The sequence below is a fragment of the Belonocnema kinseyi genome, chromosome 5 (genome assembly GCF_010883055.1).
Source record: "Belonocnema kinseyi isolate 2016_QV_RU_SX_M_011 chromosome 5, B_treatae_v1, whole genome shotgun sequence".
Classification (NCBI taxonomy): Eukaryota; Metazoa; Arthropoda; class Insecta; order Hymenoptera; family Cynipidae; genus Belonocnema; species Belonocnema kinseyi.
In genome coordinates, this window is record NC_046661.1 from 146,597,998 (window position 1) to 146,625,043 (window position 27,046).

Here is a 27,046-nt window from a genome sequence, read left to right on the forward strand (position 1 = left end):
ATATATCTAGTCGGGAGTGGTGCTGACTGAAAACAGATGATTTGGAGCGATTCGCGCGCCATCTGTTGGTCATTCTAAGGACTTATTGAACTACACTCGTAGAATAACAATCTCTTATTTCTGTCTTTCCGGTACACTAGCCCGTCGCGAAGTTCATACAATTTTAGCTCTCCTTTTTCAAGATTATCCCTGATTTTACATATTTCAACATCTCGGTCTTGACAAATTGATAGAGTTCTATCGAACGTATTCCCCTCTATCACGTGGATACAGCGACTTGACGCGTCGACGTGGTTCATGCGTTTGCCGGGTCGATGTGCAATTTCGTAAACGTATCTTTCCAAGAAAAGTGCCCATCGCGAAATTCGTGGGTTAACGTTTTGTTTACAAAGCGTTAGACGGAAACTATCGCAATCCGTTATAATCTTAAATTTTATCCCGTCAAGGTATATGTGGAAACGTTTTATTGCGTAAACAACCGCGAGGCATTCTAGTTCAAAGCTGTGTTATTTTGACTCTTCAGCAGTCGCTCGCTGACTAAAATACATAACTGGCCTAAAAGAGTCGTCGCCCTGTTTTTGTAATAAGATGGCCCCAAACCCGCTTGTTGATGGATCGCAATGCAGTTATGTACTAGCTTTTGGAGGATAAACCGCTAAAAGGGGTCTACTTCAAATACTCCTTTATCGTTTCGAACGCTTTGTTTTCGGCAACTCTAAATTTATATTTTGCATTTCCTTTGAGCAGGTCATATAATGGTTTACATAGGACTGAAAAGTGTTGTATGAATCGTCGAAAGTGACTGCCGAGACCGAGGAAACGATGCACCTCCTTTGCGTTTTCAGGTATCGGATAGTTTTGAATAGCCTCAATGTGTTCTTCACTAGGACGAATACCTTGTTCGCTTACACGATAACCGAGATAGTTTATTTCCGTTTGAGCAATATGACATTTGTCCATTCGAAATTCTAAGTGATTTTTCCCTGCCAATTTAAAAACTTAAAAATTAATCTGTTTTGGTTAATAATTTAACTGTTTTGTTGAAAATTCGTGTTTTTTCGTTGAGTTCAACTAGTTTTCATTAAAATTTTTTTTAAAATGTTGCTTGAAATATTAATAATTACATTTTTCATTAAAAATGTCTCTTTTTTTGTTGTTGAAAATTAAAATATTTGGTTTAAAAATCTTCTATTTTGTTGCAAATAAGTAATTTTGGGAGAAATTCTATTGTTTTTTACTTAAACTTGAATTCATGTTTTTCGGTTAAAAACTTAACTGTTTTGTTAGAAAATCGTTTTTTTAGATTTTAATTTCAACAATTTGCGTAAAAAATTTAATTATTTGGTTGAAAATTCCCTTTTTGTCGTTGAATTCAACTGTTTTTCATTACAAATTTAAATTATTTGTATTTGAAATACCAATTATTATATTTGTTGCTGAAAATTCTTTTTTTTTTGTGGAAAGTTAACTATTTGGTTAAAAGTTCTTCCATTTTGTTGAAAATAATTATTTTTTAGTTTAACTTAAACTTTTTTTATTTCAAATTCAATTTTTTTTGCAATATCAAGCATTACATTTTCTGTTGATAATTTATCTTTCTTGGTTGAAAATTTAAATATTTTATAGAAATTTCGTCTGTCTGGCTTCAAACTTTAATAATTTGGTTCAATTTTTCTAGTTTCCTGTGTAATACATTTTTCATTGATGAAGAATAGTCTATTTTGGTTTTTTCGTTGAGTTCAACTATTTTTAATTAATTAAAATTTTTTTTTTGAAATACCAATTATTATATTTTGCGTTAAAAATGTCTCTTTTTTGTCAAAAACTGAACTATTTTTTTGAAAATTATTCCATTTAGTTGAAAATAAGTATTTTTTGGTTGAATTTAAATCTTTTTTTATATAAAATTCAAATCTTTTTTGTTTGAAATATCAAACTTTCGATTAACTTGAAATGAAATATCTAAAATTACATTTTATGTCGAGAATTAATTTTTTTGGTTTAAAGTTTAACTATTTTTTTGAAAATTCATATTTTCCGGATAAAAATTTAACTGTTTTTTTATATCGTTCTTTTAGAATGAAATTTCAACAATTTGGGTAAAAATTAAATTATTTGGTTGAAACTTTGGTTATACTATTATTAATTTTTTTTTCTTAATAAAACATGTTTCTTGGTTGAAAATTAATCTGTTGTGGTTGATAATTCACCTTTTTTTAATCGACCTTTTTTTGTTCAATTCAACTGTTTTGAATTAAAAATTAAAATATTTTTTGTTTGAAATACCAATTATTCAATTTTTTGTTAAAAATTCTACTGCTTTAATAAAAATGAAATATTATTACTTGAAACGTTAGGAATTTAATGTAAAACCTGTTAGCGATACAGTTAAGAAATTAAAATTTAAGAAATTTACATCAGGTTAAAATCGAATTCAAAATCCTCTTCAAAAAATCTCTTTAAAAAAAATTGTTCTTACAAAAAATCTTTAGACAAAAATAAAAAAGAGGAAAGAAAAATAAGAAAATCAGATTTTTCTTTCTTCTTTTTTTTGTGCAAACATTTTTTTCAGAACAAGTTTCTTTAAAAGGGATTTTGTAAAATAGGATTTTGAATTGGATTTTAATCTAATGTGAATTTCTTAAATTTTAATTTTCAAACTGTATCATTGTGAAAATGTTTTCGTTGGATATTTAGTTTTTTTTTTCGGAAATTCTATCCATTTGAGTTAAAAAAAATTTTTTATTTTTATAAGAGTAAGAGTAGGGGCGAGAAAAAGGGGGTATATTCCAAAATTTAGAAGATTTCAGATTCTGAAAATAAAGAAAATGAACTCTTTAATTTAATTTTTTTTTATTTCCCAGGAAGCCCACAATATGGTACGAGAAGCAAATGTCCAAAAAGCGACAGCAGAGCGTCTCCTGGAGGAAAGTCGAATGAAAGCCGAAGTTCTCGCGGCTGAGGTTCAAGCTCTGAAGACCCTGGTTTTGACCTCAACTCCAGCGCGTCCAAATCCCCACCTGCATCCACAAATCGACACCAGGAGTCGAAATTCTGGCAGCAACGAAGACTGCCAACCTGGCCTTTTCACAAAAAAACACAGAAGGTCGCCCTCGCACTTCAATTTAAAATACGGGAGGGAAAATTCACCCCCTGACTCTCCGCAGAAAGAGCAGCGAATTTCACTTCCTTGTGAGAAAAATTCTTGTGACGGTCAGTGGGAGAGGGAACGGGAAAAAGATTGGGAAAGGGAGAGAGAAAGGGAGAAGGAGAGAGAAAAGGAGAGCAAGGATTCTGGCCTGGAAGTCGATCCGAGGTGAGAATTTTATTTTAATTAATATAAGTCAAATATTTATTTTCTAATTTCAATAGAATATTTAAAGTTTTAGATTTATTAATTAATTTGAAAAAAAAGAAAGAATTTTTAATAAAAACGAGAAATTTTCAACCAAAGTGGTGAATTTTTAAAGAAAAAAAATTATTCTTGAACACGGTTCAATTTTTAGCCAAAAAATATTTTTATTTTGAAAGAAAAGAGTTTGTTTCATCCAATAAAGATAATTTTTTTAATAAACTAGTTTATTTTTAAATCAAACAATTTTGTTTGTCTAGAAAGAAAAATAAATTCAACAAAATTGTTCAAAATTCAAGACAGAAAAAAGAGATTTTTTTATAAAACTGATCAATTTTTAACCCAAATATTAAATTTTCCAGATAAAAAGACGAGTTTTCTGAAAATCAGTCGAATTTCTGATTTAATAATATGAACTTTCAGTCAAAAAATATTTTATTTTGAAATAAAAAAAAAATTACTTCATCCATTGAAGACGAATTTTTAATAAACTAGTTGATTCCTCAATCAAAATTTTTTTTCTTAATAAAGAAAAAAAAAATCCAACAAAATTGTTCAAAATTCAAGCCAGAAAAAAAGAGATTTTTCTATAAAACTGATAAATTTTCGACATAAATATTGAATTTTCGAGATAAAAAGACGAGTTTTCTGAAAATCAGTCGAATTTCTGATTTAAAAATGTGAACTTTCAGACAAAAAATATTATTTTCCATCAAAAACAGTTTAGTTCATCCACTGAAGACGAATTTTTAATAAAACTACTCGATTTTTAAGTCAAGATTTTTTTTTGTCAAGAAAGAAAAAAATGTCAACAAAATTTTTTCAAAATTCAAGTCAGAAAAAGATACTTTTTTTAAAAAATTGATACATTTTCTACCCAAATATTTTAATTTTCAATCAAAAACAGTTTAGTTCATCCAAAAAATATAAATTTTTGAAAAAATAGTTGATTTTTGGGCAAAAAAAAATTTTTAGTCAAGAAAGGAAAAAAGTTTCAACCACATTGTTGAAAATTCAAGCAAAAATAGAATTTTTCTATAAAACCGTTAAAATTTCTATAAAACTGATAACTTTTCCACCCAAATGTTGAATTTTCGAGATAAAAAAACTTATTTTCTGAAAATCAGTTGAATTTCTGATTAAAAATATGAAATTTCAGTTAAAAAATATTTTATTTTGAAATAAAAAAAAAATAGTTCATCCCTTGAAGACGAATTTTTAATAAACTAATTGATTCCTCAATCAAATTTTTTTTCTTAATAAAGGAAAAAAAATCCAACAAAATTGTTCAAAATTCAAGCCAGAAAAAAAGAGATTTTTCTATAAAACTGATAAATTTTCGACATAAATATTGAATTTTCGAGATAAAAAGACGAGTTTTCTGAAAATCAGTCGAATTTCTGATTTAATAATATGAACTTTCAGTCAAAAAATATTTTATTTTGAAATAAAAAAAAAATAGTTCATCCATTGAAGACGAATTTTTAATAAACTAGTTCGTTCCTCAATCAAAAATTTTTTTCTTAATAAAGGAAAAAAAATCCAACAAAATTATTCAAAATTCAAGCCAGAAAAAAAGAGATTTTTCTATAAAAGCGAGAAATTTTCAACCAAAGTGGTGAATTTTTAAAGAAAAAAATTATTCTTGAACACGGTTCAATTTTTAGAGAAAAAATATTTTTATTTTGAAAAAAAAGAGTTTGTTTCATCCAATAAAGATGAATTTTTAAATAAACTAGTTTATTTTTAAATTTAAAAATTTAAATTTACAGAAATTTTCAACCCAAATATTGAATTTTTAAAATAAAGAACAGTTTTCTAAAAATCAGTTGCGTTTCTAATTTCAAAATATGAACTTTCAGCCAAAAAATATTTTAATTTTCAAACAAAAACAGTTTGGTTCATGCAATAAAGATTAATTTTTAATAAACTAGTTGATTTCTCAACCAAATTTTTTTTCTCAAGAAATGAAAAAAAAAATCAAGCGAGAAAGAAGATTTTTTTATAAAACCGATAAATTTTGTACAAAAAAATTTAATTTTTGGAACAAAGAGACCAGTTTTCTGAAATCAGTTGAATTTCTAATTTAAAAATATGAACTTTCAGCCAAAAAATATTTTATTTTGAAATAAAAAAAATTAGTTCATCTATTGAAGACGAATTTTTAATAATCTAGTTGATTTCTCAATCAAAACATTTTTTTTGTCAAGAAAGGAAAAAGAAATTCGAACCAAATTGCTCAAAATTCAAACCAGAAAAAAAGAGATTTTTCTATAAAAATGACAAATTTTCTACACAAATATCGAATTTTCGAGACAAAAATTACGAGTTTTCCAAAAAGCCGGTGAAATTTCTGATCTGAAAATATAAAATTTCAGTCAAAAAATATTTTTATTTTATATCAAAAAGAGATTTTTCTATAAAACTGATAAATTTTCTACCGAAATATTGAAGATTAGAGTTAAAAAGAAAAGTTTTCTAAAAATCAGTTGAATTTCTGATTTAAAAATGTGAACTTTCAGCCAAAAAATATTATTATTTTCCATTAAAAACAGTTTAGTTCATCCACTGAAGACGAATTTTTAATAAAACTACTTGATTTTTAAGTCAAGATTTTTTTTTGTCAAGAAAGAAAAAAATGTCAACAAAATTTTTCAAAATTCAAGTCAGAAAAAGATACTTTTTCATAAAATTGATACATTTTCTACCCAAATATTTTAATTTTCAATCAAAAACAGTTTAGTTCATCCAAAAAATATAAATTTTTGAAAAAATAGTTGATTTTTCGACAAAAAAAATTTTTAGTCAAGAAAGGAAAAAAGTTTCAACCAAATTGTTGAAAATTCAAGCAAAAATAGAATTTTTCTATAAAACCGTTAAAATTTCTATAAAACTGATAACTTTTCCACCCAAATGTTGAATTTTCGAGGTAAAAAAACTTATTTTCTGAAAATCAGTTGAATTTCTGATTAAAAATATGAAATTTCAGTTAAAAAATATTTCAATTTTGAATAAAAACCAGTTTAGTTCACCCAAAAAATATAAATTTTCGAAAAAATAGTTGATTTCTCTACCAACAAAATTTTGCAGTCAAGAAAGGAAAAATATTTCAACCAAATTTTTGAAAATTGAAACTAAAATATAATTTTTCTATGAAACAAAGAAAAATTCATTATACAGAAAATTAAAAAAAAGTTGAACCAAATTATTAAAGTTTGAAGCCAAAAAGACAAATTTTATGTAAAATTGTTAAATTTTCAACCAAAAACAATGCTTATTTTCCAAAAAATGGGAGAATTTTTAACCAAATAGTTGATTTAAACGACAAAAAAGGAATTTTCAACAAAATAGTTAAATTATCAGCCAAAAAAGGTGAATTCTCAACGAAAAATGTAATGGGGGACATTTCAAACAAAAGAGATTTTAAGTTTAAATAAAAATACATTTGAATTCAACCGAAAATTACTTATTTTCAACAAATTAGAAGATTTTTAAAGTAAATAGTTTAATTTTCAAACAACATTTTCAAACATTTTTAATGAAAAATAGTTGAACTCAGCGAGAAAACAAAAATTGTCCACAAAATAGTTAAATTTTTAACCAAAACAGATTAATTTTTAACCGAGAAAAATTGTTTAGTAATATAAATTTCTTACATTTTAATTTTTAAACTGTACCGCAGAAGAATTTTTAACCAAATAATTGAATTACAAAAAAAAAAAGATGAATCATAAACGAAAAATTGAATAATTGGAATTTGAAAAAAACACAAATTTAAGTTTAAATAAAAAACAGTTGAATTAAACCAAAAAAGTAAATCTTTTTTGGTGACGAATTGCTGAAAATTGACGAATTTTTAATCAAATATGTGATTTTTTTATCATAAAAAGACGAATTTTCAGCGAAAAATATAGCAATTCGTATTTCAAACAAAATAATTAAATTTTCAAACCGAAAATATGACATTTCAACAAAATAGTGAAATTTTCAATAAAAAAAAAACTTGAATTTTAAATAATAAATTTTCGAATTAACCGAAAAAAAGAATTATTCTCAACAAAGTAAAATAATTTGAAATCAAATAGTTCGTTTTTCAATTAAAAAAAAAAGAATCCCGTAAGAAAAATGTAAATGTTTAATATTCAAACAAAAAATATTTTTATTTTAAATCAGAAATAGTTGATTTTCAATAAAAATATAATTTTCAAACAAATCGTTGAATTTTAAATTAAATATTCAAATTTTCTATCAAGTTATTAAATTTTAAAACCAAAATTTCACAAAAAAGATTTTTCAAAATTTCAGATATTTTAAATAATTGTTATCAAATAAAAAACTAAATTTTCAATCAAATAGTTCAAATTTAACCTACAATTGATATTTCTACCAATAAAGATTCTAGTTTAAAATAAAAAATAGTTGAGCCTATCCAAAAAAAGTCGTTTTTTTAGCAAAGTAATTTAATTCTCACCATAAAAGTGTTATTTTCAGCTAGTTCAATTTTTAACCAAAATTCTTTGAAACTGGCACGATTTATTCCTCAAAATTCTAAAAAAATCTTAAAAATGTAAAAACATTGGCTACAAATCTTTCAGATTTTTTAAAACTTTTTAGTAATCTGTAGAATTCTAAAACATTTTTGAAATGTTGTTTAAAAATTAATTTTTCAAAATAGAAAATCATACAAAAATGTTCCCATTAATTTAAAAAGATATATTTTTTGTTTGCAACTTTCAAAATTCTTAAAGAATTTCTAAATTTTTTTCGTAATCTACAAAATTTACATTTTGTTTTAAATTTTCTAGTTTCTTTCTTCAAATTTTTAAGTATTGCTGAATATTTTCAAAATTGTTAAACATTCTGAATATCTTTTGAAATATTATAAAATATTTTAAAAGGTTCTCGTAAAATTAATCTCACAACATTTTTAACCGAAAAAGATAAAACTTACTAATAAAGGCGAGTTTAGAATGCAATTATATTGAAAAGTCTTTAAAAATTATAAAAAATTGTGTTTTAGTCTTTCAGATTTATTTTTGGCATTGTGAAAAAATCTTTCGAAATTTTCTTTAAAAATTAATTTGTCAAAATCAAAAATTATTGTAAATTTTCCCAGAATTCTTTAGAAAAGGTTTTCTATTTTCTTTAAACCTTTCTAAATTCTTGAAAAGCTTGGAAAATTTTCTCTGAAATGTTGAAAAAATTTCATTTATATATATATATATATATTTTGTTTAAATTGTGAACCTTCTAAATATCTTTTTAAATTATTCTCATGTATCCTTAATTTTTTTTAATACTGCAAAATTAAAAATATGGCTTTAAAATCGTCTCGACTCTTTTTTGATATTTTGTTTAATTTTTTTAAATATTATAAAATATTGTCTTGAAATTATATTTTTGGGATAAAAATCATTCTAAATTTTCCTAGTAATTTAACGAAATTTTTGTTATTATTTAAAAATCTGGTAAAATCCGTGAAAAAACATAATATTTGATTTAAAAATCTTTAAAAATTTATAATTTGTTTTCATTATTTAAAAATTTTACATTATTTTTGAAATTTCTTCAAACCTTCTGCATATATTTTAAAATGATTCGAATTTTTCCTTAAATCCTTTAAAATCCTGTAAAATGAAAACCATTTCACCAAAATGAAATTTTTTTAATATTTCGAAAAAAAATTAGAAGTTTTTAATAGCTTTGAAGGGTTTCAAGAGAATACCATTTTTTTTAATTTCTGCGAGAATTTAGAATTATTTTGTTTTAAATGATTATGTAATTTAAAGTTTTGAATATCTAAAAATATGAAAAAATAATCTGTAAGATTATTTTTATAATTTTTTATAGATTGATTTTCTACCTGAAAAGAATTTTTTTAAATAAAATACTTAAATTTGTAAGTAAAAAGTTGAATTTTTAACGAAAGACATGAATCTACAAAAAAATGAATTTTCATAAATTTAGTTAAAATTTTTAACCAAGTAGTTAAATCTTAACTGAAAAATATGGATTCTCAATAAAAAAGTGATAATTAATATTGTAACTAAAAATATTTTTACTTTAAATTATAAATTCTTCTTAATAAAATCAATGTGGATATTATATAAAATATAATTTGAATAGCTTTAAATTTTACTAAAATTTCAGGAAAAATGTTGGATTTTCAAAAAAATAGATTAATTATTAACCAAACAGTGGATTTTTTAATTAAAAAGATAAATTTTTAACTTGAAAGAATAAATTTTCAACCAAAATTCGAGTAGTTTCATTTTTAGTTAAATTAGTTAATTGTTAACACAAAATTTTTAATTTTCCCAAAAAAATGGATTTTTAGCAAAGTACTTCAACTTTCAACCAAAAAGGATTTTCGTTTCAAATCCAGATTGGTTTAACTGAACCAAAAAAGACGAAATTTCAACAAGATATTTTTTAAACAAAAAACAGGATAAATTGGTATAAAAATAAATTTGAATATCAAAAAAATTTTCCAAATTGTCTCAGTCTTCCAGATTTTTTCGGCATTTTGAGAAATTTTTTGAAATTTTGTTTAAAAACTAATTTGTCAAAATAAAACATAATTTTAAACTTTGCCAGGAATCTTAAGAAACGTTTTTTTTTCTTTTCTTTAAAGTTCTCAACAATCTTAAAAAGCTTCAGAATTTTTTTTCGATAGATTAAAAAAATTTTATATAATTTTAGTTTTTTAATTAAAAAAATGTATTAATTATCTTTAAATCTATCAAAACTTCTAAACCTACATATCTTTTAAAATTATTCGAATGAACCATACAGTTTTTCCTAAATTCTGTCAAATTAAAAAAATATCAAAATAGAATCTTCAAGATTTTATTTTGATATTTTTTTAATCTTTTAAAATCTTGTAAAAAATATTATCTTAAAATTATTTTTAGAAAAATCTGAAAATCTTAAAAAAATTTATATTTTGTTTTCGTTATTTTAAAATTTTACATTATTTTTGAAATTTCTTTAAACCTTCTGAATATATTTTCAACTTATTAAAATTTTTCCTTAAATCTTTTAAAAATCCTCTAAAATTAAAAGAATTTTCGCAAAATGTAACTTTTTTAATATTTCGAAAAAATAGAATTTTTAAAAATAATTTTGAAGAGTTTCGAAAGAATACTATTTTTTTTTATTTGTATGTTTTAAATACTTGTAAATATGAAAAAATAATCTAGAAGATTTTTTTAATTTTGTAGAATTTTAAAAAGTTTTGGTAAATATTTTAATAATTTAAAATGATATTTATATGTCTCAGAAGTTTCGAAAAGATTCCTAAATTATTTAAAACTTGAGAATTATTCAAACATTTTTGAACAAAATGTATATTTTTGAATATGAGATTTCGACAAAAAACTTAAATTTTGTTTTGGATGTTTCTAAGAGAATTAAATCATTTTTTTAAAGATTCCAAGTAAAATTTTCAATAATCTTTTGTTTTGAAACATTAATTTTTAAGAGAAAATTTACGATTTTTTGAAAGCCTCTCAAGCTTTCAGAAAATTTCGAAAAAGAATCTGAAATACTTTCAGGCAATTTTTTTATTTTTAGAAGATTACAAGATTTGGGGAAAATTTCGAGTTAGTTTAAAAGGCTTCTAAAAGCATTTTATATTTTTTAAATTTACTGGAATATTTTCCCAACTTTGGTAAAATCCTGCAAAAAAAAAAAAAAAATAATGTTACCTCAAAATTTTCTTAATTCTTTTTCAATTTTGAGAAAATTATTATATAAAATGACGAAAATGTAATTCAAGTCTTAAAAAAACATTTAATAAATAAATATAGTAAATTTTGATTTTGTTTAAAAAATTATTTTTCCTCATGATTTTATTTATATTAAATTTTCTTTTGATAATAGAGAGCAAATATTGAATAATGGCAATTTATTGAAATTTCAGAGTCCACGCAGAGTTCCTGCAATGGAAAACGAATCCTTGTGTCGATAAAAGTGATCCTTTTATTGAAAGAATTTTCCGGGAGGATATCGATCTATGTTTGGACTTTCCGAATCTCGAACTGGGTGCGAAAGTTAGACAAGCAGTTCTTGATGGAATCATTTTCATCGAAGCTGTTAGTGACAAAACTAAGCTCGCTTTTCCAAAGTAAGAATTTTTTTAATTCTTTTTTTTTAAATTGAAAAATAAGAAAAATGGAAATTTTTCAAATGAGTGAACAAACAGTGAAATCATTTTTTGACCGGGAATTTGACAAAATTCTTAGAATAAAAATGTTGTCCAACTTTTATTTCAACCGTTTTTTTTAATACTTTGTTAAATTGTAATTTTTATAAATTATTATATCATTTAGTTTAGAATGCTTAATTCGAAAATCTTTCACTTCAAAAATGTTCCATTTTAGATTTTTATTTTTGAAGCATATATTTTAATTTAAAGAATTTTAAAATGCAGTTTTAAAGGCTTGAAAAATTAGAAGATTTTTAAAATAAAAAACAGGGTTTTGAGGATTTAAACAATTAAAAATTAAAAGCATTTGATGTTGAAAATTGTTTATAAAAAACAGTTTAATTTTATCAACAGTAAATATAAATAAATTATTTTTATTTTTTATATTTAATTTAATAAATAAATTTATTATTATATTATTTTTCTTAGCAATTAAAAAATGTAAACGTGCGTTTTGCTATTTTAAAATTAAAAATAACTTCATAATAATATATTCTTAATTAAAGGATTTGATTAAATTTAAAATATTGTTTCAGTCTAAAATATTCAATTTTTAACCCATTCAATTTTAAATTTTTAATTAAAAAAAAATAGATATAATTATTGAATATTTAGGAATATTTAAATTTTTATTTAAGGCAAGTAAATTAAAACCAAATATTTAAAAGAAAACAATTTGAAAGTGAATTGTTTTGCATAGACAGGTTTGAATTTTTAGATTTTCGAAGAACTTTTAATCTTTCTGCGTTACAATTTTAATTGTTCGATTTAAAAAGTCTTTAATTTATAAGTGAAATTGTTAAATTTTGACGCATACATAACAATTGAACACTTACTATTCGTAGAAAAAATTTGAGTAATTTTAAGAAATACATAGAAGTTTTGAAAAGATTCAAAATTGAAATTACAAAAATTGAAATTACAAAATTGAAATAAGTTTAAATATTTTAAAATTAATAGAAATTTTCCTACAATTTTTGAAAATCCTGCAAAAAAAAATTCTAAAAATCTTTCATGTTCTTCTTAAATAATTTTTTTAGTCTCTTAGAATCTTCTTAAACTTTCTTATACAATAATTTTTCAAAGTGAAAAGTTATTTTCAATTTTCCTAAGAATCTTTACAAATAATAAGTGTTCTATTATTATTCATGAATTCAAATTCAAATTTTTTTAATTTGCAGGATTTTCTAAATGTTATAGAAAAAATTCAGCTCATTTTGAAATATATTTAAAAGTTGAAAAAAAAAAATTCAAAAATTATTTTGAATTTGGAAAATTTTTAAACCACTTCTAGATTTCTAAAGATTTTGAAATAAAATTTTAAAGCTTTTAAAGGATGCCTAGATTATTTGAAATAAAAATAATTTAACTGCTAATTTAATAACTGTCAAGTTAAAAAAAAAAATATATTTTTCAATTTTTAATGTGTCTAGCTTAAAATTACTTAAAATAATATAGTTTTGATAATTTTTTAAGTTTATTGCGTGATTCTTTAATTCATTCTTTTTTTAATTTTGAAATTAAAAATGTTATTTTTCTTCAATTCATGATAATAATTTCAGAAAATATCAATCATAAATTGTTGACAAACAATATTGCTACATTAAAATCGTTAATAAATTGTATTTAAAATAAAAAATTTGTTTTCATTATTTTTCTCAAAGAATGTTATATTTTGAAAAAATCCTTTTACCCTAAGGTGTATTTGATTTTTTTTCAACATTTTTATGAAAAATGTTTTGGTTAAAAATTTATTTAATTTGGTGAAAAGTCGTCTTTGTTTTATAAAATTCAACTGTTTTATTTATTTCAAATTCAAATATTTTTTGGTTAAAGTATCAAAAATTAATTTTTCTTTAAGAATATAAATTTTTTGTTATTTTTTAAAATGTTTTTAAAATGTTGAAAATTCTTGTTTACTAAAAATGAAAATTAAGCATTTGCTTAAAAATTATTTTGTTTCAGTTGAAGATTTAACCACATTTCTTTACTTTTTACAATTCTTTATTTCTTTTTTTTTTTTGAAAATTCGCATTTTTTTTATAGAATTCAACTGTTTTTTTTTCATTTTAAATTCAAATATTTTTGGTGAAAGTACCAAACATTACATTTTTCATTGCGAATTAATTTTTGTTTTTTAAAAAATTAATCTAGTGGTTAAAATTTGAACTACTTTGGTAAAAATTCATTGTTTTGTTCGAAAATTAATTATTTTGATTAAAAATTCATAATTTTAGTAAGAAGTAATTTAAAATGAAACTATATGGTTGATTTTTTTTAAAATTATTTTTCTACTGAATTTTAACTATTCCATTTTTTGTTGAAAATTGATATTTTTAGTTAAAAATTCATATTTTCGAGTTAAAAATTAAACTGTTTTGTAGAAAATTCGTTAAAAAAAATTTTAACTGAAAAATCCGAGTTGGAAATTCTTTTTAACTAAAAATTAATTTTATAAACTGAAAATTTAATTATTCCATTTTTGGTTGAAAATTGACTTTCTCGCTGTAAACTCATATTTTTAGTTTAAAAATTTAACTCCTTTATAAAAAATTTCTTTTCATGGGAAATTCAACTTTTTGCTTGGAAAATATTCTGTTTTAGTTAAAGATTTAACTAAATTTCTTTACTTTTAATTTATTTAATTTTCACAATTTTGTTCTTGTTGAAAATTCGTCTTTTTTATAGAAATCAACTGTTTTTTCATTTTTAATTAAAATATTTGTTATTTTTTAATATATATTTTTAAAAATCAATTAATTGGTTAAAGTTGTAGTGATTTTATGAAAAATCATTATTTTCATGAAAAATTCATCATTTAATTAAAAATACTTGAAAATTAAACTGTATTCTTAAAAAGTTTTTGTTTTCAAAATTAATTTTTCAACTTTATTTTAACTATTCCATCTTCAGTTGAAAATTGATATTTTTAGTTTCAAGTTTATATTTTCAGATTGAAAAGATAATTGTTTTGTTGAAAATTGGTATTTTCAATAAAATTCGACGGTTCTTTTATTTTTAATTCAAATATTTTTGATTGAAGTATAAAATATTATATTTTTCGTTGAGAATTCAAATTTGTTATTAAAATTCATTATTTTGTTTGAAAATGTATTTTTTTGCTTTAAAATAATTGTTTTGCTTAACTATTTAGCATTTATATTTAAAATAGTTAAAATTTTAAACATTTTTATTTATTTTATTTTCTTTGAAGATTTAACTAATTTTCGTTACTTTTAATTTCTTTAATTTTTACAACTTTTTTTTATTTCTTTTTTCGAAAATTCGCCTTTTTTTATAGAAATAAAGTGTTTTTTCATTTTTAATTCAAATCTTTTTTTCGGGGAGTATCAGATATTACATACTTCGTTGGAAATTCATATTTAAAAAAATCAATGAATTGGTTAAAGTGGAACTGATTTTGTAAAAATGCATTGTTTTGGTTAAAAATTCATTATTTTCATGAAAAAATAATTTTTTAGTTAAAAATAGTTGAAAATTAAAATTTTATTAAGAATTTAAATTTTTTATTTAAAAACTAAATTAAATGGTTAAAAGTTTAACTACTTTCATAAAAATGCATTGTTTTGTTTTTGAAAATTCATTGGTGTGTTTAAAAATTCATTGGTTTAACTAAAAATTTATTGTTTGTATTAAAAATTAATCATTTTAGTTGAAAATTGTTGAAAATAAAATTATATACTTAAAAAGTTTTGTTTTTGTTTGAAATTAATTTTTCAACTGTATTTTGACAATTTCATTTTTGTTGAAAATTTATATTTTTAGTTGAAAGTTAATATTTTCAGGTTAAAAAATCAATTGTTTTGTTGAAAATTCGTCTTTTTTAAAATGAAATTCAACTGTTTTTTAAAATTCAAATTTAAATATTTTTTGATTAAAGCATAAAATATTACATTTTTAGTTGAGAATTCAAGTTTTTTGTTAAAAAATTTAAATAATTGGTTAAAAGTTTAATATTTTAAAAAGTTAAAAGTTTATTTTTGTAAAAATTAATTATTTCAGTGAAAAATTCATTATTTTGAATAACAATTCAGCATTTTTGTTTCCAAATTTTACCATTTGACTTAAAAATTGTTGGAAATAGAACTATATTGTTGAACAGTTTTTTTTTTTAAATTAATGAATTCTTTAATTGTCTTTTAACTATTCCATTTTCGGTTCAAAATTAATATTTTTAGTTGGAAGTTGATATTTTCGGGTTGAAAATTCATTTATTTAGGGAAAATTCGTCTTTTTTCATAAGATATTTCGTAAAAGTGCATTGTTTTGTTTTTGAAAGTTAATTGTTTTGATTAAAAATGTATTGGTTCGATTAAAAATTCATTGGTTTGATAAAAACTTAATTGTTTTTATTAAAAATTCATCATTTTAGTTGAAAATTGTTGAAAATAAAATTATATTGTTGAAAAGTTTTTTTTAAATTAATTTTTGTCAACTGTATTTTTTGGTTGAAGTATCAAATGTTACATTTTTCGTAGAGAATTAAAATTTTGGTTTAAAAACTAAATCCATTGTTAAAAAATTTAACTACTTTGGTAAAAAATAATTGTTTTGATTAAAAATTAATTGTTTTTTAAATTGAAAATTCATCATTTTAGTTGAAAATTATTGAAAATCAAATTATATTCTTGAATTTTTTTTTAAATTAATTTTTCAACTGTATTTTAATTATTTCATTTTTGGTTAAAAATTGATATTTTTTGTTGAAAGTTCATATTTTCGGGTTAAAAATTCAGCTTTTTGTAGAAAATTTGTCTTTTTTTAAAGAACTCAACTGTTTTTTCATTTTAAATTCAACTATTTTTTGGTTGAAGTATCAAATGTTACATTTTTCGTGGAGAATTAAAATTTTGGTTTAAAAACTAAATCCATTGTTCAAAAATTTAGCTACTTTGGTAAAAATCGAGTCTTTTAATTAAAAATTCATACTTTTAGTTACACATAGTGGAAAATGAAATTATATTGTTGACGTTTTTTTTTTAAATTAATATTTTAACTATTCCATTTTTTTTATAAAAATTGATATTTTTAGTTGAAAGTTTATATTTTTCGGTTAAAAATTCAATTGTTTTGTAAAAAATTCGCCCTAAACATTTTTTTTCTTTCTAATCTGAAAAATATGTTTTGAATATTCTTTTTTGCTGGAAACTATTTTTTTTGGACTGAAAATTCAACTATTCCACTTTTAGTTAAAAATAAAGTTTATTTTATAAATTCATATTTTTGTGTTAAAAATTCATCTGTTTTATAAAAAATCACTTTTTAATAAAAACGTAACGGCTTGGTTGAAAATTATTTTGTTTTGATTAAAGATTTAATTACTTCTCTTTATTTTAAATTCATTTATTAAGAAACAATTTTAATTTCTTTTACTTTTAATTGTTGTACATTCGTCTTTTTTGAGAGAAATCAACTGTTTTTTCATTTTAAATTCAAATATTTTTTGGTTAAAGTATGAAATATTACACATTTCGTTCAAAATTAATTTTTTTTGTCAAAAATACAAATATTTGGTTGAAAATGTTTATTTCTATTGAGGATTCAACTATTTTGTTCAAATATCGTCTTTTTTGTTAAAATTCATCTATTTTTTATTCACAAATAAAATATTTTGTGGTGCAGCTCTTAAAAATGCATTTTTTTAAACTAAAAAATTAATTTTTCGGTTTCAAATTAATTTTGTTATAAGAAAATTTAATTATTCCATTTGTTGTTAAAAATGAACGTTTTTATGGAAAATTGAAGTCTTTTTTAGATTATTTTTCTGATGGGCTTAAAAAGTAATTTGTTTTAATTTTTCTGCTGTTAAAGTATCAACTCTTATATTTTTGGGTTAAGAATTTAACTATTTGGATGGAATTCGACTTTTTGCTTGGAAATTTAAAAATTGGATTGATTTTTTATTCTTTCTGGAACGAATTCCACGGTTTTTTTTATATAAAATTAAGTTTGATTTTTCTTGAAAATGCAACTAATTGATTCATCCCTTTTTTTGAAAATTAGAATATTTTATGGAAAATTCAATCTTTTTAGTAGTTGAAATTTGTCTATTTTTTGTTAACAATTAATTTTTATAAACTGAAATTGAACGATTGTATTTTTGATGAAAAATGTATTATTTCATAGTTTAAAATTCAACTATTTGGGTGAAAATTTATCTTTATTTGTAGAGAATTAATCTTCTTGTTTGGAAGTTTATCTGTTTTTTTTTTCAGTTCGATCATTCCTTTAAAATTTTAATCTATTTTGTTGAAAATACAATATTTTTACTTGAATTGTTAATAATATCAAGCGTTTCAAATTGAATGTAATATATTGCTTAAATTGGTTTTATTTAGAAGAATTTTTTCCTTTATTTTCGATTAAACTCAAAATTTGGTAAGTTGTGTTTGAAGTGAATTTAAACATTTTTTTTGGTAGAAAATGTGCTTTGCTCGAAGCGCCTAGACAGTGCCACTACCGCATGAGATTAGGGGATCAGGAAAATCAGTCGCACTGTATTTCCCAAATTTGCCGCAATAGGGTCAGTATTGATTTGATAAATATTTTCCAAAATAAAATTTTATTGAGAATATCAATAAAAAGATTTAAAAATTATTTAAAAACATTATTATTATTATTTTTCAGATAATAGCAGTATGCGATTTTTTAAACTACCTACGATATATTGAACGCGGTCTCGTCAAAAGTTCAGGTAATTTTAAAACTATTTTTTAAGTAATTTTTTTTTGAGAGCGTGCCTAATTTCTTTTTAAATTGCAATATTAAATGAAATAACAATAATTTCTTATTTGCTAAAGTATTATTTACTGTTTTTTATTATTTTAATTTTATATTATTTATTGATTTTTTATATATTATTATTTATATTTATATTATATATATTTTTATATAATCATATATATTTTATTATGTTATTTATTATGTATTATTTTTAATATATTAATATGTTGAACTATTTTGTTAAAAATTCTATCTGTTTGGTTTAATTCCATTATTTTTGTATTGAAAATTAAAAATTTTCTTTGTTTGAAAATAAAACTACTTTGTTCAAACCTAAATTAAATTTTTTTTATAAATAAATCCTTTTTTTTCGGAAAAATAATTTGTTGAAAAACGTCCTTTTTGGTAGAAAATTGAATTTCCGTTTAAGAATTCATATTTTTTTAGTTTAAACTTCAACTTTTTTATTGAAAGTTGAACCGTTTTGTTAAAGAATTCTTTTTTTTTGTTTGAAAAATTACTTTGGAAATTGAAAATTTACCTATTCTATTTTTGGTTGAAAATAGTTCTTTTTACGGAAAAAATCAAATTTTTGTTAACAATTCGTTTTCTTTTAAAATAATCTAGTTTCTTTGAAAATTTATTTTTGGTATAAATTTAATATTTAAAATCAAAATTTCGTATTTTTATTTGTTAATTCAACTGTTTTTTTCAGAAAATTGGTAATTTTGTCTTGAAAGTGCAATAATTTAGTAAAAACAAAATCAACTATTTGGTAGAAATTTTTTTTTTCACAATTTAAAATTATATATTTTTAAAATTAAAAGATCCTATTTTTGGTGAAAAATGCACCTTTTTTTGTTTGAAAATTCAACTTTTTTATTGAGAATTCTTGAATTTTGTAAAAAATAGTTGTTTTTTTCGCTAAAAAATTAATGTTTTTATTTAAAAATTGATCCTTTTGCTTAAAAATTTATGTTTTTATTTAAAAATTTAATTAGTTGGTTGCAAATTCTTGAATTTTGTTAAAAATCCGTTTTTTTTTTTAAATAATCTAGTTTCTTTGAAAATTCATTTTTGGTATAAATTTAGTATTTAAAATCAAAATTTCGTATTTTTATTTGTTAATTCAACTGTTTTATTCAGAAAATTATAAATTTGTCTTAAAAGTCCAATATTTTAGTAAAAAACAAATCAACTATTTGGTAAAAAATTAAATTTTTTCCCCAATTTAAAATTATATATTTTTAAAATTAAAAGATCCTATTTTTGGTGAAAAATGCACCTGTTTTTGTTTAAAAATTCGTCTTTTTTAGTTGAAAATTCGACTTTTTTATTGAGAATTCTTGAATTTTGTAAAAAACAGGTTTTTTTTTCGCTAGAAAATTAATGTTTTTATTTAAAAATTGATCCTTTTGCTTAAAACTTTATGTTTTTATTTAAAAATTTAATTATTTGGTTGCAAATTCTTGAATTTTGTTAAAAATCCGTTTTTTTTAAATAATCTAGTTTCTTTGAAAATTCATTTTTGGTATAAATTTAATATTTAAAATCAAAATTTCGTATTTTTATTTGTTAATTCAACTGTTTTATTCAGAAAATTAGAAATTTGTCTTAAAAGTCCAATATTTTAGTAAAAAACAAATCAACTATTTGGTAAAAAATTAAATTTTTTCCCCAATTTAAAATTATATATTTTTAAAATTAAAAGATCCTATTTTTGGTGAAAAATGCACCTTTTTTTGTTTAAAAATTCGTCTTTTTTAGTTGAAAATTCGACTTTTTTATTGAGAATTCTTGAATTTTGTAAAAAACAGGTTTTTTTTCGCTAGAAAATTAATGTTTTTATTTAAAAATTGATCCTTTCGCTCAAAAATTTATGCATTTATTTAAAAATTTAATTATTTGGTTGCAAATTCTTGAATTTTGTTAAAAATGCGTTTTTTCTTTGGTAAAAGATTAATCTTTTTGTTTAAAAATTAATCTTTTTTGTTGACGATTCAAAATTTCAGTTGAAAATTCATCTCTTTGGTTGAAAATCGAACTGTTTTGTTGAAGTTTCCTTTTTTTGTTTGAAAAATTACTTTGGAAATTGAAAATTTACCTATTCTATTTTTGGCCGAAAATGGATCTTTTTAAGGAAAAAATCAACTTTTTCTTTAAAATTCTTTTTTTTCTTTTTGAATATTAATGTATTTAAAAAATTCTTTTTTGGTATAAAACTAATAATTTTAATCAAAATTTTTAATTTAATAATTCAACTTTTCTCTATAGAAAATTCGCTATTTTGTCTTGAAAGTGCAATAAATTAGTAAAAAATGCACTATTTGGTAGAAAATTAGTTTCTTTTTTAATTAAATTTTTCCCTTTTTGATGAAAAATGTTCCTTTTGTTTGTTTAAAAATTCATTTTTTTTTTCGTTACAACTTCAACTTTTTATTTGAGAAACCTGGAATTTCTGTGAAAATTCGTCTTTGTAAATTAATTTTTTTGTTTAAAAGTTCATCTTTTTTAGTTGAAACCTCAACTTTCTGGTTGAATACTCTTGGATTTTATTAAAAATTCGTCTTAGTCAATTGATTTTTTTGTTTGTTTAAAATTTCATCTTTTTCAGTTGAAAATTTAACTTTTTGGTAGATAATTCTTGAATGTTGTTAAAGATTATATTCTTTCGGTAGAAAATTAATTATGTAAAAATTTAATTATTTGGTTGACAATTCTTTAATTTCATGAAAAATTAGTTTTTTGTTTGTTAATAAATTATTATTTTTGTTTAAAAATTCTTCTTTTTTTGTTCAACATTCAACTTTTTGGTTTGAAATTCTTGAATTTTAATAAAAATTGCTCAACTAGCTTTTGAAGTTAAAATGCATTGTTAAAAATGAAATTTTTTTTTGTAAATTCAACATATAATAATAACTTGTGGAATGGGAATTCTTGAATTTTATTAGAAATTCGTCTTTTTGGGAGAAAACTAATCTTTTTGTTTCAAAATTCTTCTTTTTTAGTTTAAAATTAACTTTTTGGTTCAGAATACTTGACTTTTGTTAAATTTCGTTTTTTTGTTAGTAAATGAATCTTTTTGTTTAAAAATAAATGTTTTGGGTTAAAAATAGAAGAACTAGGTTTTTAACTTAAACTGCTTTCTTAAATAAAAAAATGTCCTTTTTTAGAAACTCGACTTATTCGATAAGCATTCTTAAATTTGATTAAAATTTCTTCTTGTTTAGTAGTACATTAATCTCTTTGTTTTAAAAGTCACCGTTTTAGTTGAAATTTTAAGTTTCTGGTTGAGAAATCTTGATTTTGATTAGAAATTCGTCTTTGTAAATTAATTTTTTCAATTCCACTTTTTGGTTGATAATTCTTGAATTTTGTTAAAAATTCGTTTATTTTGTTTGTTTATAAGTTATTCTTTTTATTAAAAAATGCATCTTTTTTAGTGAAAACTTCAATTTTTTGGTTCAGAATTCTTGAATTTTATTAAAAATGCGTCTTTGTAAGTTACTTTTTTTGTTTAAAATTTCATCTGTTCTAGTTGAAAATTCAACTTTTTTGTTGGGAAATATTGAACTTGATTAAAAATTCGTCTTTTATAAATTTAATTTTGTTTAAAAGTTCATCTTTTTAGTTGAAAATTCAACTTTTTGGTTGAGAATTCTTGAATTTCGTTAAAAATTTGTTCTTTTTTTCGGTAAAAAATTAATGTATTTGTTTGAAAATGTATTTTTTACTTAAAAATTCAACTTTTTGGACAAGAATTTTTGATTGTGAATTAATCTTTTTGTTTAGAAATTCATCTTTTGGTTAAAAATTTCACAACTGGGCTTAAAAACGCATTTTTTGGCTGAAGATTCCAAATTTTGGTTTAAAATTCATCTTTTTGGTTGAAATTAAACTTTTTCGTTTAAGATTCCCTTTTTTTGTTTCAAAAATTATTTTGGTGATTGAAAATTTACCCATTCCATTTTTAATCGAAAATGGTTCTTTTTAAGGAAAAAATCAATTTTTTTTGTAAAAAATTCGTATTTTTTTGTTACCGATTAATCTAGTCTTGAAAATGCAATAATTTATTAGAAAAAAATCAATAATTTGTTAGAAAATTATTTTTTTTATAATTAATTTTTTTTAAAGCAAGAAATCCCATTTTTAGTGAAAAATATACCTTTTTTTTTTGTTTAAAAATCCATTATTTCAGTTAAAACTTCAACTTTTTATTTGAGAAATCTTGAATTTTATTAAAAATTCGTTTGTTTTTTTCGGTGGAAAAATTATTGTTTGTTCTTTTTTTGTTAAAAATTATTCTTTTTGTTAAAAAGTTCAAATTTTCGTTAAAAAATTAAAAAATTTTAATTAAAAATTCGTCATTTCGGTAATAAATTAGTATTTTTGTTTAAAAATTTAACTTTTTATTTCAAAATTCTTGAATTTTATTAAGAATTGCTCAACTAGCTTTTAAAGTTAAACTGCTTTCTCAAAAGTTGAAAAAAAATTGTTTTTTTTTTAAATTCAACTTTTTGAATGAGAATTCTAGAATTTTATTAAAAATTGGTCATTTTGGGAGAAAATTAATCTTTTGTTAACAATTAATCTAGTATAGTTGAAAATTCAACTTTTGGTTTGAGAGTTCTCGTATTTTGTGGAAAATTCGTTGTTTTTGCTATAAAATGAACTATTTTTCTAGAAATTTCATATTTTTAATATAATAATTAAACTGTTTTCTATCGAAAATTCGTTTTTTTTTTGTTTTGAAAGTGTAATAATATAGTAGAAAAAAATCAAGAATTTTTTTAAAAAATTATTATTTTTATAATGAATTTTCAGTGAAAAATATACCTTTTTTTTGTTTAGAAATCCATCTTTTTTAGTTAAAACTTCAACTTTTTATTTGAGAAATCTTGAATTTGATTAAAAATTCGTCTTTTTAAATTAATTTTTTTGTTTAAATGTTCATCTTTTTTAGTGGAAAATTCAATTTTTTGGTGGATAATTCTTGAATCTTATTCAAAATTCCTTTGTTTTTTTCGGTAGAAAATTATTGTTTAAAAATTTAACTATTTTGTGGAGAATTCTTGATTTTTATTAAAAATTCGTTTTTTTGTTTGTTAACAAATTATTCTTTTTCTTCAAAAATTCATCTTTTTCAGTTAAAATTTCAACTTTTTGATTGAAAATTCTTCAATTTTATTAAAAGTTCGTAATTTTGGTAGTAAATTAGTATTTTTGTTAAAAAATTCTTCTTTTTTAGTTCAAAATTCAACTTTTCAGTTCAGAATTCTTAAATTTTATTAAAAATTCGTCTTTTTGGGGAGAAAATTAATCTTTTTGTTAAAAATTAATCTAGTATAGTTGAAAATTCAACTTTTGCGTTGAGAGTTCCTCGTATTTTATGGGAAATTCGTTGTTTTTGCTATAAAATGAACTTTTTTTCGAAATTTCATATTTTTAATATAGTAATTCAACTTTTTTATATAGAAAATTCGTCCTTTTGTCTTGAAAATGCAATAATATAGCATAAAAAAATAAAGAAATTGTTAGAAAATTATTTTTTTTATAATTAATTTTTTTTAAAGTAAAGAATCCCATTTTAGTGAAAAATATACCGTTTTTGTTTAAAAACCCATCTTTTTTCAGTTAAAACTGTCACTTCTTATTTGAGAAATCTTGAATTTGATTAAAAATTCGTCATTGTGAATTAATATTTTTGTTTAAATGTTCATCTTTTTTATTTGAAAATTAAACTTTTTGGTTGATAATTCTTGAATATTATTCAAAATTCGTTTGTTTTTTTCGGTAGAAAATAATTGTTTAAAAATTTAACTATTTGGTCGAGAATTTTTGAACTTTGTTAAAAATTGTTTTTTTTTTGTTAATAAATTATTCTTTTTGTTATAAAATTCATCTTTTTTAGTTAAAACTTCAACTTTTTGGTTGAAAATTCTTAAATTTAATTAAAAATTCGTCATTTTGGTAGTAAATTAGTATTTTTGTTTAAAAATTCAACTTTTCAGTTCAGAATTCTTAAATTTTATTAAAAATTCGTCTTTTTGGGAGAAAATTAATCTTTTTGTTAAAAATTAATCTAGTATAGTTGAAAATTCAACTTTTGCGTTGAGAGTTCCTCGTATTTTATGGGAAATTCGTTGTTTTTGCTATAAAATGAACTTTTTTTCGAAATTTCATATTTTTAATATAATAATTCAACTGTTTTATATAGAAAATTCGTCTTTTTGTCTTGAAAATGCAATAATATAGCAGAAAAAAATAAAGAAATTGCTAGAAAATAATTTTTTTTATAATTAATTTTTTTTAAAGTAAAAAATCCCATTTTTAGTGAAAAATATACCTTTTTTGGTTTAAAAACCCATATTTGTTTAGTTAAAACTTCCACTTCTTATTTGAAAAAGCTTGAATTTGATTAAAAATTCGTCATTGTGAATTAATATTTTTGTTTAAATGTTCATCTTTTTTAGTTGAAAATTAAACTTTTTGGTTGATAATTCTTGAAATTTGTGAAAAATTTGTTTTTTTTTTCGGTAGAAAATAATTGTTTAAAAATTTAACTATTTGGTCGAGAATTTTTGAACTTTGTTAAAAATTGTTTTTTTGTTTGTTAATAAATTATTCTTTTTCTTAAAAAATTCATCTTTTTAGTCAAAACTTCAACTTTTTGGTTGAAAATTCTTAAATTTAATTAAAAATTCGTCATTTTGGTAGTAAATTAGTATTATTTGTTTAAAAATTCAACTTTTTATTTAAAAATTCTTGAATTTTATTAAGAATTGCTCAACTAGCTTTTAAAATTAAACTGCTTTCTCAAAAGTTGAAAAAAAATTGTTTTTTTTTTAAATTCAACTTTTTGAATGAGAATTCTAGAATTTTATTGAAAATTTGTCTTTTTGGGAGAAAATTAATCTTTTGTTAACAATTAATCTAGTATAGTTGAAAATTCAACTTTTGGTTTGAGAGTTCTCGTATTTTGTGGAAAATTCGTTGTTTTTGCTATAAAGTGAACTATTTTTCTTGAAATTTAATATTTTTAATATAATAATTCAACTGTTTTTTTATCGAAAATTCGTTTTTTTTTGTTTTGAAAATGCAATAATTTATTAGAAAAAAATCAACTATTTGGTAGGAAATTAATTTTTTTTTATAATTCATTTTTTTTAAATTTAGAGTATAACTATTCCATCTTTGGCGAAAAGGTTATTTTCTTAGTTTAAAAATTCAATAACAAACATAAAATTCACGTAAAATTTAATTAGGCACATGTCAGCACTTACTCTGAAAATGAGTTCTTTTATTTGAATTGTTAATTTATTACCGAAGTTTGTACTTGATCCTTGATGAAAATTATTATTTTTCAGTCCATGATATTTACTGGGAAATCACTCGCCTCAGGAAGGAAATGATTTTCGCTCGATTGGGTTTGGCTTTATCCTCCTAAATCCAAAATGTTTTCTAGTCCTCGAATCTCGGTGCAATCTCAAATCTCAACGACCCTTCTCTCAAATTGAGGTCTTGTTGAAAACGATATTAACGAGGCTGTGATGCCAAAAAAAGGAATCAAAACTCGATTCTAAAAATATCTTCGCGTACTTTGTAAATACAAAATCTGTACGCTTTAAAAAAAATAAAAATTTTTTTTTTTAAATTTCATTTAATTTGTAGAATTGATATGAAATTCAGGACGCTTTGAAAATTCGAGCGCCCGGGAATCAAAACCAAAATTGTAAATACTGAAAGAAAGTCTCAAAATCGAATTTGTATCCGACTAAGGAATATCATTATAATTTGTAAATAAGAGTGTATCAATTGTTGTTAACTTAGAGATGTTTATACAAGAAAAATAGTGGACCATGTGAATTTTGGAATAAAAATTTGGCATGTATATTTAAAATGAGTGAAAAATGGAGAAATTAAGGAAAAAATGGGGAAAGTTCTTGCTCTTTACTTGAGACTATAATGTCTTTTTAGGATGCAAGTTTGCCAATTGCTTTTATATCAAAACATCGAAACGTACCTGTAGTGAATTGGAATTAAATAATTAATTAATTAATTAATTTGTAATCTGTATGAATGTAACCGACATTCCGAATGATTCATTACTTTAAAATAGTATCTCGATTGTCTTCCGAGGAATTAATGGTTTTTTTATTTCTAAATAATTTTGTCTCTTTGTTGAGAAATGTTGAGAATTGTATAATTTAGAAAAGATCTGAGTCTCAGTGACAGTAGAATATTATTATTTCGTGGATGTTGATTGTGTGACGAATGCATGCATGTCGAAAATTTTGTTGTATTTATGAAAGAATAAAAATTATTAAGCATGATTTTATTTTTTAAAAGCCACCATAGATTTTAAGAAAAAAATGTAATTAATTTAACTGAATCTAAACATTATTGATTAAAGGGAAAATTTTTACTCTAAATTATATATCAAGATTGGAAAATAATTCTGGTCTCGTTTTTCTCGCACACCATTAAAAATGTGTTGAAAGACAATTTTTAAAAAAATGTTGAGAAGTTTTAGAAATATTTAAAAATTGTTTAAATCTTGAGCATATTTCAAACAAAATGTAGATTTTTGAAGATATAAAAAAAAATGTTTGGAAGCTTTTAAAGAAATTTAAAGCTTGCAGGAAAATAAAGTAATTTTCTTTTTATTATTATATATTTTTTAATTCATTGAAATTTTTTAATTAAATTAAATTATTATTAATAATTTACCTCTAATTCGA

At 21.3% G+C, this 27,046-nt stretch overlaps 1 protein-coding gene across 2 annotated transcripts in view; it reads left to right on the forward strand.

The window, feature by feature from the left end:
- The window catches only part of LOC117172482 (general transcriptional corepressor trfA-like), a 111,915-nt gene extending 85,277 nt beyond the window's left edge, over positions 1–26,638 (forward strand). For both annotated transcript variants that reach the window (XM_033360466.1, XM_033360465.1), the window contains exons 5-9: positions 2,865–3,316; positions 11,277–11,480; positions 18,003–18,105; positions 18,210–18,276; positions 25,673–26,638. In XM_033360466.1, the coding sequence (XP_033216357.1) occupies positions 2,865–3,316; positions 11,277–11,480; positions 18,003–18,105; positions 18,210–18,276; positions 25,673–25,752 (906 nt within the window). In that variant the 3' untranslated portion in view covers positions 25,753–26,638. The remainder of the gene's footprint in view (positions 1–2,864; positions 3,317–11,276; positions 11,481–18,002; positions 18,106–18,209; positions 18,277–25,672) is intronic.
- Positions 26,639–27,046: the final 408 nt, after the last annotated feature.